Source organism: Thamnophis sirtalis, unplaced genomic scaffold (assembly GCF_051295495.1).
Source record: "Thamnophis sirtalis isolate CommonGarterSnake01/CBP01778 unplaced genomic scaffold, rThaSir2_p1.2 scaffold_9, whole genome shotgun sequence".
NCBI classification, from domain to species: domain Eukaryota; kingdom Metazoa; phylum Chordata; class Lepidosauria; order Squamata; family Natricidae; genus Thamnophis; species Thamnophis sirtalis.
In genome coordinates, this window is record NW_028261389.1 from 37,161,755 (window position 1) to 37,180,515 (window position 18,761).

The 18,761-nt window shown below is 38.3% G+C and overlaps 1 protein-coding gene across 1 annotated transcript in view; it reads right to left on the minus strand.

The window, feature by feature from the left end:
- Positions 1-631: 631 nt before the first annotated feature.
- Positions 632-18,761, minus strand: part of CRADD (CARD and death domain containing adaptor protein) — a 31,610-nt gene continuing 13,480 nt past the window's right edge. Inside the window, exon 3 of the mRNA XM_014056476.2 lies at positions 632-2,159. Coding sequence (XP_013911951.1) covers positions 1,858-2,159 — 302 coding nt within the window. The 3' untranslated portion in view covers positions 632-1,857. The remainder of the gene's footprint in view (positions 2,160-18,761) is intronic.

Below are 18,761 nucleotides of genomic sequence, written 5' to 3' on the forward strand. Positions count from 1 at the left end.
TTTTGAGGCATTGGAGGGGAACTCGGCTTCACAATCCCCCCGGTCTGAATAAATAAATAAAAATTCTAAATTATTAGGCCATAAAATCAAAGGGAGAGTGAAATGAGAGATTTTACAATCTACCAAAATATAATAAACTTTCAAATCAGGTAAAAGTGGGTTGGTGATAGTCAGGATAATACTGGACAATTAAAATTTATACAAATTCTGATAAGAATCTTCCAGAAGGCAGAGGACAAGAGCTCAACTATCCTAGAGAAAAAAAACCTACCTGCTCAGGTGATCCTTGGGTGGTAAATGATTTAAAGAGGAATGAAAGCTGACATCAATCAAATATGAAAACTGTCTTTTAAGAATATCTACAAAGTTCAATCCAATAAGTAGAAAATAACTTGGCAATATTATTGAATCACAAATGAACATATCCAGAGAAACATGACACAAATAGTCAGGTTTGAAAATGTATGCTCTTCACCAATATTTGTTTTTGAACTAGAAATATTTGGGGTTTTTTGACCCAGAACTTTCTGCAAACTAGTGACATACCATGCAAAGATAGGCATGCTTAGATCCGTTAACTTCAGGAAACAGACACCTCTTTGTCTAAAATGAAACTGCAGGCAAGTGCATATCAGTGTTATTAATCTTTATATACAAAGTATAGAATACAGAGCAGGGCCACTCCAGTGCGCATCATCAAGAAATAAGATCAGATCCAATTGATGACTTAAGTAACTTACACAATAAGTAGTCAGAAATCATATAACAAAATGTAGATTCTTTGGACTATTCTTTTTTATGGTTGTAATAATACACAATATGCATGCTTTAAAAATAAACAGGACATTATAACATTCCTAGACATTTACATAAAAAAGCACAGTCACCAACTTGCTGGATGGATAACACAAAATAGTAACTCCAAGTACCTGTTCTGTTTCCTTGCATTTCTAATAGTGAGGCTGTTATCCTTGGTAGCTGTTCAGGGATGACAGCCCATTCCTTATGATTTGCTACTGGATCAACTTATTGCTATTAATAAAGGTAATTAAGGCCAAGAGGAGAGTGCCTTGGAAATGCAGAAGGTTTGCACAGCATTGGTATGGTTGTCAACACTAATTTCTCATCCTCATTACAAAATCCCATGCAATACGCAGTATCCTCCACAGTATCTCATCTTAAAAGTGGCTTTGCCATATGAAGGCATGGCATTTAGAGACTCCATAGAGCTGTGATGGCGAACCTATGACATGCATGCCACAGGGGGCACACAGAGCCCTCTCTGCGGGCACACCGTCGGTCCAGCCCAGCTCCACCACGCATGTGTGCACACCTCCCGTTGGCCAGCTGGTCTTTGGGTCTTTGTCACGCATGTGCGGAGGGATGGGGCGCATGTGGGGGATGCACATGTATGGTGCATGCATGGAGGGGCTCACATTGCATTTTGTGGTTTCACACAGCACCCCTGCACCCCATTTTGGCTTCCAGGTTGGTGCAGAAGACTTTCCAGGCCCAAAATGGGGTGCAGGGGTGGGTGTCGCATGCTTTACATTATGGGTGCGCACACACATGCTGTCATGCATGCATGTGCGCACTTTTGGCACACAATAACAAAAAGATTAGCCATCACTGCCATAGAGAAAAAGATTACCAACAGTGATCATGAGGGCAATATAGTTACTGTAGCAATCAACGTTCTCATGTTAAGGCCAATTGATAGGCGATGTGTGTGAGAATACTGGATGGTTGCTAAAGTCGTGCCAAGATGTAGACTTTCCATAATTTCTGAGTGAGCCCTGTGGAGACAGAATATTGGATGCGCCTTTGATTGAATCCAGTTGTGATGAGTTTAGAAGCTCATTGAAACAGCTGCTGGATTACTGAAGAATCTACTTCTCCAAATTTCAAACCAGTGCACAGACTCTCTATAGTAGCTTTATTCCCCAAGCGTTGTCTCCATAAAATGAAGGCACTTACAATCTGTGATCTGATATTGTATGGGTGATTGACTTTACAACAGTAGATATCATTTTGGCTCAAGCCAAGAGACAATACAATGCACTCCCATTCAGGTCCAAGTCTCAGAGCAAGTTTGCTAATCTGTTGATCAGTCGGTGATTTCTTCAAAATCTTTTGTGGAAATCTGAGTAGCTGATCATCTAAAACAAACAAAAGGAAAAAAGGCTCAGATTTTAATGCTTACCAAAAGCATTAGTTTCAGAAACAAAACTTAGATTAGCCCTTTATACCAAAATATACAAATTTCTTTTCTGTTTAATGGAACTTGGCCAAAAAAGGATTCAATATAATCATATTTATTATTTTACATATGAGGAGAATATGATGGAAGAGAAGTAAACATATACACACAATCATATACAAAACTTCTATGGAGGTCTGGTAGTGGCCTCATAATTGGAGGTCCAATTTAGCTATCCAGATGATTGCCTCTGGCATTGCTTTGAGCAGATCTTCTGGGAAACCAGAGAATGCCTGTTGCAGACAATCTTGCACAGTATGTTTAATTGTTTGCATATCAGCACCAATTTGCATCAAGGGAAACCTTTCCACCTCCACATATACATGGCAGAGGCACTTCTTCCAGTATCATACCTAATTCTGTTCAATTTCATCCAGACAGAGTGAGGCAGGTCAAAACCATGTGGTTTTGATTCAATATAATGAAATAGGATAGTAACACTCATAAATAATGTCAATTAAATCAAGGGAAAGCAAACCTGGCAATTTTAAGATTTGTGGATTTCAACTCCCAGTTCTCCAGCCAGCTCTACTTCTGTGAGTTGGAAGTCCACAAGTCTTAAAGTTGCCAAGTTTGGAGACTTCTGAATTAAATAATAAAAAAGTTAAAAAAATTATTTATAGCTGTAATTTAAAAGCCAAAACTCATTAGATACCAAAACTGAATTTTGTAAGTTATTTCCCATCACATGCATTCTAAAATAGGAATTGCATCACTGTACAGCAGGGGTTCCCAACTCCTAGCTGTGGCCCGTTGATGGATGAGTGTGCGAAGCTTCATTTGCTCATGCGTGGGATTTAGGTTGTGTATGCAAAACCCTTTGCTCCTGCTGTTGAAACTGCTGAAACCTTTGCCGCCAGTCCACAGAACCAAAAAGTTGGGGATCTCTGCTGTATAGGATGGCTCAAGGAAACTTTTACTTATCGAATTTGACACTCATTTTCTGCTTTGCAGTTTGAGTACTATAAAATTGCTTTACGGAAGGGTAAGCAATAGAGTGCTACTATAGATATATTGGATTAATTCTAATGAGCATAGTCCAGAGGTGATTCAGCAGGTTCTGACCAGTTCTGGAGAACCAGTAGCGGAAATTTTGAGTAGTTTGGAGAACTGGTAAATACCACCTCTGACTGGCCCCGCCCACATCTATTCTCTGCCTCCTGAGTCCCATCTGATCAGGAGGGAATGGGGTTTTTGCAGTAACCTTCCCCTGGAGGGGGCGGGGGGAATTGAGATTTTACAGTATCCTTCCCCTGCCACGCCCACCAAGCCATGCCCACAGAACCAGTAGTAAAAAAATTTGAATCCCACCACTGATAGTCACATATTATGGGAACAGTTATTGAAAATAATTGGAGAGCCAAAAGCATCTTGCCTCTATTTTACAAAGTTATTAAACATCCAGGAAACTTCCAAAGGAAGTATGGTGAACTGAAGATGGTTCTGTGAAAACAGATTCAACAAACACAGCAAAGACCAAGGAACCAGTAAGTAGAACCTCTCTAGGTAAGGTGAGAATGGGAGATTGTCCTCATGCCCACGTATCCTGGACAGGTGATCCCTGCAGGGCAGTAATTTTCCACAGGTATCAGTCCTGGGAGATATTAACCATATTGCTTGCAAACATGGAGACTATTAAAGGTTCACTAACCTCACTTTCTTATCACTTGCAGAAATTGATCATTAAATACCTCTAACGTATTCCTTCAACAAGTTTGAAATACTGAGTAAATCTGGCTTTAATGCTAAAGGAAATAAACTTTTAATCATAACCTTAAGAATTTTAAGAATCCAGAATAAACAGCAAAAAACTAAATAAGATTCGGTTGTTAGAAAGTTATAAACAGGAGTCCAAGAAAAATTGAAATATTTAAACTTATAAAAGATTTTACAATTACAGATAGTCCTCAACTTATGACCACAACTGAGCGAAAAAGTTATGTCACTAAGCCAGATGCTTGTTGAATAAATTTTAAGCAAGATATTTGCTAAATGAGCTTTGCCCCATTTTACGACCTTTCTTGCCATAGTTGTTAAGTAAATCACTACAGTTGTTAAGTGAATCTGGATTCCCCATTGACTTTGCTTGTCAGAAGATTTAAAAAGGTGACTACATGACCCCAGGACATTACACCTATAATAAATATATGTCAATTGCCAAGAATACAAATTTTGATCCCGTGAGATGCCACAATGGTTGTAAAATTGAAAAATGGTTATACATCCCTTTTTTCAGTACCACTGTACCTTTGTGCAGTCACTAAATGAAATATTGTTCGTCAAGGACTACCTGTAATTATAAAGAACAGCTTCTGTTCTTTATATAGATTCTGAATAGATTCTGTTTTGGTTTTTACAAGATACAACAAAGATAAGCAATTTCCTGACATGAACACTAGAGGGGACGAAGGCTTTTAGGAAGAGGAAAGAACTCGAGCCTGTAAAGTATTGCAAAACACTGTAATAATGAAAATAATGAAGGAGATTTTTAAATAGAATAGAATAGAATAGAATAGAATAAGAAAATAATAGTTACAACATCAATAACGTCAATAATGATGTCTGCTTCCATGGATAGACTATGTCCAAAAGATGTTAGGGAATAAATGACCGCCGTAGAACAATTTTTATCTGACAATATAGAAATATTAAAGTGGGTTCATAATTCATGGGCCAAGAGAATGAGTTAGAAAAAAAATATTTCACTGGATCTACAAAAGAAACTGGCTGGGGTTCTAAATTTAAAAGTAAACTGCAAATAACAAACCAAAACAGTGATTTCAATAATTTTGTCCTATTGGATCTATGACAGAAACTTGTTAAAGCCTTGAAGAACTCTGTGCAAAGGAACAAAGAAGAAATGAAATCAAATCCCATAACATTTGAATGTGATAAAGATTGAGACTGTTGGAAGTTATAAAGAGGAATATAAAGACAATTTATTTTAGAGTTTTTGGATTTGCAGACTGGTGGGGGAGGGGGGATGGTTCCCCTCTTGCCCATTGCTTCTGCGGTCCGGTTCCAAATGGCTCAAGGCCCAATAGTGGGCTGCAGCCTGGAGGGATAGGGTATCTCTGGTTTATTTGATTAATGTTAAAACAAGTTATGTTGTTATTTCTGCCAATCCTTTATGGACTTTCTGCTGACACCAGGAGTGAAAAAATATTTCATGGTTTTGTTTATAGATAAGAAATGTATATGGGATGAAGTAATAAATGTTTATAACCTTAGAGGGAGCGAAGAGTCATTAAATTTGTTTATAAGTGTTGTGATGAAGGTCAGAAGTTATTTCTTAGTATATTCTTTATTTACTTACTTATTTACTTTTTAATTGTATTCTTATGTTTCTCTTTTTTCTTCCTATTCTCTTTTATTTTTTTAAGTTTAGTTTGTATTAGTTTTTATTATTACAGTCAAAATTCTTAAAAAGAAGGGTATTAAACATCCCCCAAATATTCCATTTATCTTTTTCTTTATGGAATTGAGTACCATTGTTATTTTGTAAAGTATTTCAAACAGCACAATACACACTATTCTCATAATGTTAAATGAAGCAAAATGTTTTTATATAAAACCTACGCAGAGCAGCAATGATCAAGTTATGACTCCTTAGACAACACTCTTTAGAGAGCACTTCGTGACATATGTAAATAAAGCACAGTAGATAGACTACTGAGAATAGACTGGATATGACATTACTGTTATTCCAAAGGAAACAGCTCGTCCTTTTAGAAGTCATAGAAACATAGCTGAAAAACAGCACTAAAGTACAACCCACTGCTAATTATAAAAATCCAAATTAAAGTATACAGGTAATTGTCTACCACCCTCTTAAACACATCCAATGAAGGAAAAACTACCATTTCTCTGCACATCTCTTCTTACTGTTAAGAATTTCATAAACATTCAACCAGGCTGTTCCAAAGGTGCTTTTTTTCAGGAGGCAACTGGGCTTTCTTGTTTTTTTTGTTGAAGAAATTTCGCTTCTCATCCAAGAAGCTCCTTCAGTTCTGACTGGATGGTGGGAAATGGAAGGATTTATATTCCTTGCAGACAGCTAGTCAGATTTATATTCCTTGCAGGAATGCAAATGACCAGCTGTCTGCAAGCAATATAAATCCTTCCATTCCCACCATCCAGTTAGAGCTGAAGAAGCTTCTTGGATGTGAAGTGAAATCTCAATAAAAAAACTAGGAAATCCAGTTGCCTCCTGAAAAAAGCACCTTTGGGGACAGCCATGACCTGGATTACTGAGAATCTCCACAGACATTCAACCAGACCTTGACTTTTTTTTTTTTTGTATGGCTTTATTTCAAGTATCTGAAAAGTTTTTCCTGTCTTTCTTCCTTAAGACTAAGCATTCCCAATTTCTGCAACCTCTTTTCATATGTTGTACACTTTCCAAGGCCTAAATATTCTTACTGCTCTATTCTTTTTCCCCCCCAGAACATTTTATTTTTTTATTCTCTTACATACCATTTTGAGTATACATTCACATAATTATTTTTCTTGTATTGCTCTACTTTGAATCTGGTTCAATTTATATGAACCTTTCTATGCTCAAAACTGTTTTGTTCCATGGGGGGCTATGGGGAAGCTGACAAAAATGCAGTTAAGGAAGTTGTACATTCTATGAAAAAAATGGATGGAAACAGAACCGATAAACAGAGAACCAAGTAATAATGCTGAAGTTGTTGAGATGGTTTGCTTCTCTCCATCTTCTATGCCTTTATCTGGGCATTGATTTCTAATTTTGGTTGCGAAAGTAGCACCCTCTAAGCCAGGCACATGAATAAAAAGGCAGACTGGTTGAAAAGAGGTTATGCTCACAAACGTAGCCACTATTGGTGCTAATGGAACATAATGGGAATGCCCCAAATGATTCTTAAAATGCCGTATGTTACTTGAAATACTGCAGCTATAGCAACTGCTCACGACTTGCTTAGTTTCCAGGAAAGCCCTGTTCTGTTCTGTTTCTGCTCCCGGCAATTTATGACATGATAAACTCATTTTGAGAGTAATTCCACACTTAATACTGACATCACTGTCATGACTACTTTATCAGGGTGATGAGTAACACTTAAAATTAACTGGAATTACACATGCTTGCTTTCTACCTCTTTTAAAGTGTGGTTTTCAGATTTTCCAGACCAGATCCCTGAAAATTTTGGCTGACTTGGCTAACACAAAATAAATAGAAGACAAAAGCTGAGAAAAAGATAACATAAATGGTTGTACTTATCTAGAAGATCCCCTTTACTGCATGAAGTAATTGGCAAAATTATGGTGATAATAATGTGCCATCAAGTCAATGACAACTGTAAGAAATGACATATTACCTCTAGAAATACCTCTACTTCCAATACTTTCTCTAGGAGAAACTGCTCTTAGCCAATGGTCTACCTAACCCAAAATTAGTAAAATTGATTAAAAGTTTTCCAAGCCTTTAGCAGGAGAGTTCCCATCCTTACCTCAAAATGTAAGCAATTTAATGAGGGGCTGTTTGCATACAATGCCTTTATCATTAATGCCATCCATATGGATATATTTATTATATTAGAATTGTTCCATCCTGGATATTTTAATGAAAGGCTCTGAATTTTAATCCTCATCTTCTTCCTTTATTTTTCTTTTATTTATAGCCTCTCAAATGTATGAATGGAATATTTGCAAAAGCACACAGCAGATCAAAAAGGACTTCTCATTAAGACTATTTCTAAATAAGCAGGTACACAGATAACAGCTTTAAAACACCTGGAGTCATGGACTTTGATTTTCTGTCACAGCTGCTCATTCTGGTAATAAAAATAATTGCCATTTAGTGGAACTGTTATATAAAGCAGTTAATCTCCGAAGATTTAGTATCATAAGTGGCAATATCCCTTTGGGAAACTTTAGCACAATGCAGATAACGTGTCCTGTATTTGCACCTGGCAAAGTTGTGTCTCATATTGGTGTATTAGGCCTGAGCAGAAACAAAGCTTGTGTCAGGGTTCCAAGTAATACCCCCAATGAAAGAAGACTCCGAGGCTTGAAGTTCCTCAAAGTTCCATTTTATTAGAGATGTCATATTGGCACATCTGGGAAAAGCGAAATCTGAAAGCTTTCAGGTTTTCCCCACCCAAAAGAAAGTCCAAGCACCCACCTAGCACCCACACGTCTATCACATGGTCCAATCAAAGGACCGTCTCAACTGGAGATGCTTCCCAGTCACAGCCCTCCAGGTATAGGGCAGAATGTCCTTGACTCTCTGAGAAAGGAATGCTATTATGACTATATATCTCCCCAGCGCCATACAATCCCCCCCTCCCAGTTTCCCACAGACTAAATGTGGCAGGTCTGAAGATCCAATGCCCAAGATGGCTTCCAGGCCTGACAGCTTGTATCATTGAGAACTTAAGTCCTCAGTATAGCAGAGACACATTATGTCTTTGAACAACCTCTGTGCTGGTGCACTATTGTCTATTTTTTGTTTATCATCCTTTAATTAATAAAAAAAAGCAAGAGGAGCAATCTGCATTTACCTTGATTTCTCCCCTGTTAATAGATATATTAAAGGCCCAAGCAGGGGGCAACCTGACCCATTCAGAAAGGGGTAGCTAACAGGGCATACAACAACAGCATTTCCAGCATCCTGTTAACAGATCACAGCTGTGCTGCAATATGTTGGCTATGTTCCAAGTTGTGAAATGCTGTCCAAGAGGTCTATTGCTGACATTGCATAAGCTACCATTCAAAAGAATTTGGGTTAATCCATTTATTAACTGGGAAAAAAGGAATGTCAAGATGCTATTCTGCTAACTGGAAAAAGACACAGATTTGACAGGATAAACAGCACCTAACTGCTGCTCCCACATCTTAATAATTGCATTTATTTTTTTAATGATTCTCTCAGTCTTCATACAATTAATGCTAAGTTAAAAGTGACACTGCTAGGCTATGTAGTATGTCTGCCAAAGATGACACCCAGCTGACAATGGCAGAACTGTCATAGCTAACCATCATGTTTTGTAACAATTGTCAGGTGCTTCTGGGCTAAACCTGGGGTGTCCAAACTTTGGAAATTTAAGACTAGTGGATTTCAACTCCCAGAATTGGCTGGCTTAGGAATTCTGGGAGTTGAAGTCCACAAGTCTTAAAGTTCCCAAGTTTGGATACCGCTGGGTTAAACCATCATTCAGTTCCATTCTTTCTTAAGTTTAATTTATGCTATTTTATTTACTGTCTTTTCTTCCTGCTCAGAATGACTGGGGAATAATGAGCCTCGTAAAATTTCCTGGAAGCTAATGATGCACATTTGAAAGACTGAAACAAGTTGATGTGGTAAAAACAAAGAGTAGTCATGGACTCATGAATGAGCCATTGAATATAAATGTTGCAAAGATTCTACCAGTCACAAAAGAAGGATTTGGTTAAAGTGTCACCATTGCAAGGCAGGTATTTTTTCCTGATCAAGGATTAAAAATCAGCAAAGAATCCTAAATTAAATTCTAATTACAAGATGATAAGATAGTATGGTGATATTTTTTGAGCCATAGAGAGAGAAAAGAGTTAAATATTTGCTTTTTAATAAGGCTCTACAACATCCCATTGTCTAATTTACATACAGCTTGTTATTTGACCTACTGGAGAATCCACAACTTGATTGCTAATTCATAATGATTGCAACAGATTAAAAATGCATTATAAAACTGGTATAGTAATAGTCAAAATAAATAACTGTATAAATAACCAAGCTCCTGTCAAATAAAACGTGAGGATATGAATCTTCTATAGTGATAGTTAAGACTGAGAAGACAAGGATTCAAATTAATATTTAGAAGGAGTCAATCATACTCTAGCCTATACAGTTTACAAGGATGTATCAGTAGCAACTAAAGAGAGCCACATACACTGGCTTGAACATTGTGCGAAATATATGAATAGTATAAGTCTGTGATGGCGGACCTATGGCACGAATGCTACATGTGGCACACGGAGCCTTCTCTGCAGGCACGCGAGCTATTGCTCCAGCTCAGCTCCACCATGCGTTCGCGCACACCTATCACCGGCCAGTTGATTTTCAGATCTTTGCCATACATGCAGGAGATGCATGCACATGCATGGGACTAGTGGGGGGTGGGTGTCATGCGCACATGTGGGGGGATAGCGGCATATCCCCACACACTCTGTTTTTGGTCCCAGGGTGCATTGCATTATGGGCGTGGCCACACGCATGTGCGCTATCACACACGCACGCTTTTGGAACGCAAGGACAAAAAGGTTACCTATCACTGGCATAAGTGAATAGTAAATATAATTGGTGTCTTTTCAGGATCCAATCTGATTAAGCTTTAAATTTCCAATATGACAACTGCAAATTTTTAAAAGTTTTTAAAGTTCTTATAAAGGTCACATGACAGTAGCTTGGACACTTTTCCTAAAATCTTTACCATTATTTCTGGAGTCTTTCAGTTTAATCTCCTAATTAAAGTATTGTTAGCCAATTATTGAGTAAACACTTTTTTAAAAAAAATACAGCACTTCAATTGTTTAACTGCTTTTAAACATATCATTTTAAAAAAAAAAACCAAGAGGAAGTATCAAAATATTTTTTTTTGAACACAAGCGTTTCAGTATTCTGTAGCCCTCTGAATTTCTTGGAGAGAGTATTCTAAGAAAAGGAGGAGGGAACAAAGATTTTTTTTTTCAATAGAATCATTAAATTAACACAGGGATTTTATAAACTAAAACAGGGGACATTTGAAAACCAAGCTCTTTTACGGTATCCTGTCTTCCTGGAAAAATCTTATTGTTAAATCAGTTTGGATTACATAAAAGGACTAAGTGACGATTGTGAAAAAAATACTTTTTTAGTAAAAGCCAAAATCTTTTTCTTTTGAAAAATATTTTGCTTGGACATATTTCCATCTTGCACCTATATTAATGTTCTTGATATCTAAAAGATCTGTATGTACATTCTTTCCAATATTTAATAGAATAAAGAAAGGATGCATTAAGATTGAATTCAAAAGCATATGTTAGTCCCACTTTACTTATTAAATAGTAAAACAAAAATAAAGCAAATCAAAACTTTACAAACACACAAGAAAACCAAAAACCATACTGTTAATCTGCCAGTCCAAATGCAAGACACAAATGTAGATGAATTAAGCAAGAGGAACCCAAAAACATGAGCAATTAATTCAGCTCAAAAATCCAGGCTTTAGCTTTGCTATTCATAAATACTTTTTGAAAACATTTGGTTCCCCTCTATCATTTTTGTGCTGTCATCTGCTCCTACACACTACATGAATTATACACCAATTAACAAAAAAAATCAATATACCAGTGAAGTGTTTCAGCCTGGATGCTTCAATGAGACAGATTCTGCAATAATAAGGTGACATATATATAGGACATTTGCAACACATGCTCCTCCTTAATGGAAGCATCCATTTTTCCTCATGCTCACCTGAAGAGTGAGAAGGTTAATCTTGTCCCCTGCACATACTGGGGTCTTGATTCAGATGGGAATAGGGAAGCAGATTTGATTTCAATTCAAATTCTAGCTATAATAGATACATTTTGTATTATCTTTAATTAGAAATTATTAGAAATAGTTTGTAAATAAATCATGCCACATCACGTATGCTGTTAAACTCAAATTTACCATTTGGAGTAGTAGAGATTATCACGAAGCTCTCAAAACCACTATGCCATGTAATTCTGAAGTATATCTCACAGCCTCAAAAATCTCCACCTGGAATACAGAGTGATAGACAGATATTTGTTTGTCAATCACAGTCTTTTTTGTGCAAGTGAATTTAAAGCAGAAATAGGACAAAAACAAATCAGTTGGGGACAACCTCCATGAATCTTGAATTGTACAATAATTTTTATTGGAAAAAGAAGCAGATCATTCTTAGTAGGATTATATACAACACCTGTCCTGGAATGTAACCGTTAATGAAAAACTCTGAAGCTATTTTTATTAAAACATTTTTTCTGCTCTTTTCTGTTTCAGTTTGTGTTTACAACACTGGTAACATTTCAAAAATATTTTTAAAAAAGTGATGGCTAAAATTTACAATGGAAACAAAAAATAGGGAGTATTTCCTTCATTGTCATTCTTCTAGCAAAGCTATGGTACACACCTAAGTACTGCTATTTGCTGATACTGTAAATCAGACCTTGTTTCAAGTTAAGATTATTTCTTACTAGCTGAATACCTGGCTACAAAACAAAACTATGTGACCGGGCTTGATAAAACGACACTTACAACTTGAAAATTAATGAGTAGTTACTATCGACTTCTCCTCTCTCCTTCTCTCCCTCAGCCTTACACCAAAGAAGCCTTCCGTATCCTATCCCCTTCTTTCCCTCAGCCTTGCCCCACAGAAACATCTTCTATCATATCACCTTCTCTCCCTCAGGGTTGCCCCACAGAAGCCTCATCTATCTTATCACCTTCTCTTCCTCAGACTCCTCTCCAAACTCCCAGCTAGCAGGCCAGATGAGTGATGCGCTGGACACACCCACATCCAAGTTTTCAGGTTGGGAGAGGGAGTATAACTCCTTAGCATCTGAACATGTTAATAATAATATATATGAAATACTAATTACCTGATGGTCATTTCAAAAAATCCTTTGTTACTGAGCACCTAGAAGCCAAGAGGAACATACATGCCAAATTTCAAATTTGTAGGCTTTACGGTTCTGGAGATTTTGTGATTCCTGAGTGAGTGTTTTCATGTTTATATAGACAGATTTGCTTCTTTTTTAAAATCTGTGTTGTGTTGTTGTGTTGTTTATTATTTGTATGCCGCCCTTTTCCCTGAGGGGACTCAGGGCGGCTCACAATTCAGGGGGAGGGAAGGACAAAACAAGTTACACACATGAAGACAATACATAATCTATGGGATCTTATTGGCCTAGTGGAGGTAATTGGCAGTAGGTGGTCTCTCAAGTACCCAGATCCAATACCATGGAGGGCTTTATAGGTGACAACTAGCACCTTGAAGCGCACCCGGAGATCAACAGGCAGCCAGTGTAGCTCGCGGAGGATAGGTGTTACGTGGGTGAAACGAGGTGCACCCACGATCGCTCGCGCGGCTGCATTCTGGACCAGCTGAAGTCGCCGAATACTCTTCAAGGGCAGCCCCATGTAGAGCACATTGCAGTACTCCAGCCTAGAGGTCACAAGGGCACGAGTGATTGTTGTGAGAGCCTCCCGGTTCAGGTAGGGATGCAACTGGTGCACCAGGCGAACCTGGGCAAATGCCCCCCTGGTCACAGCTGACAAATGGTGTTCAAAAGTCAGCTGTGGGTTCAGGAGGACTCCCAAGTTGCGGACCCTATCTGAGGGGCGTAGTATTTGACCCCCCAGCCTGAGAGATGGAACACTTGGCCAATTAGTGGGAGGGAAGCACAGCAGCCACTCGGTCTTATCTGGATTGAGTACAAGCTTGTTAACCCCCATCCAGTCTCTAACAGCCTCAAGGCCCTGGCTCATCACGTCCATCGCTTCATTGAGTTGGCACGGGGCGGACAGATACAACTGTGTATCGTCCGCATACTGGTGGTATTTTATCCCGTGCCGCTGAATGATCTCGCCCAGCAGTTTCATGTAGATATTAAAAAGTAGAGGGGACAGGACCGAACCCTGCAGCACCCCATATGTTAGGGGCCTAGGGGTCGATCTCTGCCCTCCCGACTAACACCGACTGCGACCTGTCCGAGAGGTAAGAGGAGAACCACCGTAAAACAGTGCCTCCCACCCCCACCTCCCACAGTCGTTGCAGAAGGATACCATGGTCGATGGTATCGAAAGCCGCAGAGAGGTCAAGGAGTACCAGGATGGAGGCATGGCCTCCATCCCTGGCTCTCCAGAGATCATCAGTCAATGCGACCAAAGCGGTTTCTGTGCTGTAGCCAGGCCTGAAGCCAGACTGGAATGGATCAAGATAACTGGCTTCCTCCAAGGACCGCTGGAGCTGAAAGGCCACCACCTTCTCAACAACCTTCCCCACAAAGGGGAGGTTGGAGACTGGACGATAGTTGTTTAAAACGGCTGGATCCAGAGATGGTTTCTTCAGGAGGGGTCTCACCACCGCCGCCTTTAAAGCGGGGGGAAAGACCCCCTCCTGAAGGGAGGCGGCAACAACCGCCTGGATCCAGCCCCATGTCACCTCTCTGCTGTTAACAACCAGCCAGGAGGGACACGGGTCCAGCACGCATGTGGAGGCACCTACAGCTCTCATGGCCTTGTCCACGTCCTCAGGGGTAACAGCTTGAAAATCAATCCAGCGATGACCTACCAGATTATCCCTTAGTGCCTCGGCTGGTTCTGCAGGATTGGAGTCCAGGTCCGCCCGAAACTGAGCAACTTTATCCGCGAGAAACTGGACGTAGTCCTCAGCCCTGCCCTGCAAAGGATCACCCGTATCCCTCCTATTTAGGTTATCCTGAACAGGGCGGCTGGGCGCGACTCAGTGGAAGCAATCAGAGTGGCAATGTAAGTTCTTTTTGACGTCCTGATTGCCCGGATGTACTCTCTGATGCAGGATGTTAAAAGTGCTCAGTTCGATTCGGATTTACTGGATCTCCATTGGTGCTCTAGGCGTCTCTTTCGGCGCTTCATCTCCCGGAGTTCCTCAGTAAACCAAGGGGCCCTCCTGGATCCACTGCCTCGGAGCGGCCGTAGAGGCGCAATCCGGTTAAGAGACTCCGTCGCTGCCGAGTTCCAGGCAGCAACCAGTCTCCGCCGGACTGCGGGCGAGGGTATCAGGGATAACCCCAAGCTCCGTCTGGAATCCCAAAGGGTCCATAAGTCGCCTGGGGCGGAACCACCTGGTCGGTTCCTCCTCCCTACAGTGGGGGTTTGGTCTCCGAAAGTCAAGCCTCAGTAGGTAGTGGTCTGACCACGACAGGGGTACGATCTCACTACCCCTCAGACCAAGATCACAAGTCCACTGCTCCGAAAGAAATACGAGGTCGAGCATGTGACCCGCCGAGTGGGTTGGGCCCCGAATTACTTGGGTCAAGCCCATGGCTGTCATGGAAGCCATGAACTCCTGCGCTCCATCAGAGTGTTCACCGAGCGAAGACAAATTGAAATCCCCCAGGACCATAAGCCTGGGGAACTCAATTGCCAGCTCGGCTACCGACTCGAGGAGCGAGGGGAGGGCTGCTGCAACGCTGTTGGGAGCGTTAACAGCAGGCCCACTTGACCCTTGAGGTCCAACTTCACCAGCAGGGACTCACACCCGACAAGCTCCGGAGCAGGGATCCTACGAGGTACTCTCTCTATATATATATATATGTTTGTAGATTAACGGAGAAATATTTTATTGTTTTTGAAGAATTGTGTTTATCTCTGTCAAGGATAATTGCCAAGGTAATTATTTTAAGAATTTGCAAAAAAAGGTTTGTCTAGATTCTACAATAGATATTAAGAATTGGATTCAAGAGATATGTAATTTATCCATTTCTCAAAATGCAAACTTTCTATCTAGTTAAAAAAATGTATTATATTTCTCTTTGCTACCGATTTCATGTTTTATAGCAAAAAAGCTATTCTTATATTCTTCTCCCCCTTTTTATTTCTGTTTTGCTTATTATTATTAATTAGTTGGGCTGCTTTTCTGGATTTGTTTTCCTCTTGAATTTTTTTCATATTCTTTTTTAAAATTTGTATAAACATATTTTCAAAGGTTAGGGATATTTCCCAATGATGGTACATAATTCAGTGAATTCTGTTGATAAAACATTTGCTTTCTTTCTCTAGCACTGTTTGTCAATAACAAGCAAAATATGAAATCCAGTTGATGGAAAGAAAATGAAAAAAATTCACATAAGACAAAAACAAATAGCACAGCATAAATATGGGATTCGACTACCCATGGGTTTGTGAGTTATTTATAAATATTTTGCCATTTCCCCCTCCTAAAATATATTGAACTATGTCCAGGATCTCCATTTTCATGAATATAAAGGCTGAGTATATTTGGAAAAAAGCTTATAGCAACTATTGGTAATTTTGCATGATTATAGAGCTTCTATGTGAAAAATGTAGACCTTGTGATACTAGAAAAGAATTATGATACATAAATTGTTTGATTTCCTACTCATTTAGTATCAATGCTTTTTTTATCAGTATATGATTAAAATTCAATAAATTTAAAGATAAAATTCTTATAATTTTTTTCGAATTGCCTTCCAGTATTTTTGAGAATAAAATCAGGTCTCAATGTTATTTGTTAACCCCCCCCTCTCTTTTAAATAGAATTTATTATCTGTTAAAAATAGAGAAACTGATTTATTTATTTAAGATCCTGCCTTATTATTTTTACAAATAAGTCAAAGCACGGAACATATGAGGTATTTATTTATTTGTTTGTTTGTTTGATCCTGCCCTTATTACTTTTACAAATAACTCAAGGCACTGAACAAATCCAACACGCTTTCTTCCTCCTATTTTTCCCACAACTCCAAACCTGTGAGATGAGTTGAGCTAAGAGACAGTGACTGGCCCAAAGTTACCCAGCTAGTTTTCATGTCCAAGGCTGGACTTGAATTCAGTGTTTCTTGCTTTCTAACTTGGTGCCATAACCACTAGACCAAATGGGATCTTACGAGTATAAAAATACAGAACTTATAAGGCTATTGAGAACACCAGATTTTTACACTCTCCAAACCATGTCATAGAATATCTTGGGTTTAATTTTCATTAATATTGGAGTATAAGAATCTTGAGATTACTTATTTGAAATTAATATTTAAAAATTGTTTATGTAAGTTACTTATATAAGAGAAAAATTTATAGAAAACATTTAATGAAGGAAAAGGAGTATAACTCTGAACAATAAAAGTAAAAGACATGAAGAAAAGTTTTCAAATTTTATAGAAATTAATTTCTGCTATTCAGTTTATTCTTTCACTCTAGAAATAGGGTCACAATAAAATAAAGACTGCATACCTCCATTCCTAGTAAAGAAAAGTCTTATTATTCAGAACTAAGAATAACCCTTAAAAGCTTTAAAAGCATAACAGAATTTGGAAGATAAAGCATTACAATTCCATGAATTTGCCTAGAATGGTTTTGATTATATTTTCCTAGAAACATTTAGGAAATGTAACGGATGTTTTCATTATAAAGCATCTAGTTTAACTAATATAAGACAGTCATATTATTTGTGTGCTTTAGATCTAAAAACTATAACAATTATAAATTACGAGTATTTCTGTTTTGTGATCATGTCTTTCACACTTACCTACTCTTTTGTTAACTAGAATTCTGACTTCCCAGGAGCCACACATAATGAATATCTTCAAAGTAATTAACATTGTGTTATCCTAGATAGTTAAATAAGGCATGAAGACTAGAAACTAGGAGACCATGAATCTTGTCCTCCCTTAGGAAAGTGACCTTGGGCAAATCATTTTAACCTGAGGAAAAAGGCAATAGCCTATATGAGGACCAAAAGCATTGTAGAAAGTGAAATCAAGCTTGAGGATTATTATTTTTTGCAGGATGCAAAACTCCCATTCATGTTTTTAAAACTGAAATAATATTTCAAAAATAAGTAAAACAGGGAGATTGTTAGTCAACAGGGAATGAATTGCTGAAAGCAATTGACAACACACTAGGGATATAGGCAATAAAGATGGCAAAAACGGGGGTAACAGCCTATCACTTAAGGTCATTTAAAAAAATGAAAATTGCATACAAAGAAAACTATCTTCCTCAAGGCCAAACCAGCAATAATAAGACAGAATTAATTAACATAAAAGCTACTAAAAAGCTTTCCCACTCTAAAGCTACTAATAGATAAATGAAAAGAAAGCATCCTTACTCCTTGGCTGTTCCAAAAACTGACAATACAAAGGGGAGACGATGATGACTGAACTCCTATATTTATCCAAATGGAAGTGAAATCAATTGCAAAAATAAGTTTTGTCTCACTGTTTCAGGGTTTTGAAAAACAAAGAAAAAAATCAGTTTTCATCTAAATACAGCAGGTAAACAAACTCTAGCTAGAAAAAAAGATTGTGGAGAACTGCTCCAGAACAAGTAAAAAACCATCACATAAAAAACTAATATTGCAGTCAAAAGGCAATGAAGAAATACATAGTTTTTTGCCCCTGTCATCATTGAAGAAAATATTCCTTAAAAGGAATATTTTAAGTAACCTTAAAAGAAAGATTACTTTAGTATTATAGGTGTTAACAAAAGATTAACACTTCGGAGCAGGAGATCCATTTATTCATTTTACTGAAAAATTTAACACCAAGGATATCTCTGGAATATATGTGATTGTAGTATTAAAACTATGCCCAAATTGCTCTATCTTATCTAAGTTTTATTTAGAGTGTCAAGGAAAGTGGTTGGCATTATGTTACAACTTTTATAATGCCGAGTATTCAACCATTTTCTGTAGTAATCCAGCGAAAGAGAACAAAAACAAAGAATTGGCAGCAAATAGGGATAAATCTCTTCCAATTTTCACCAAAAGGATAG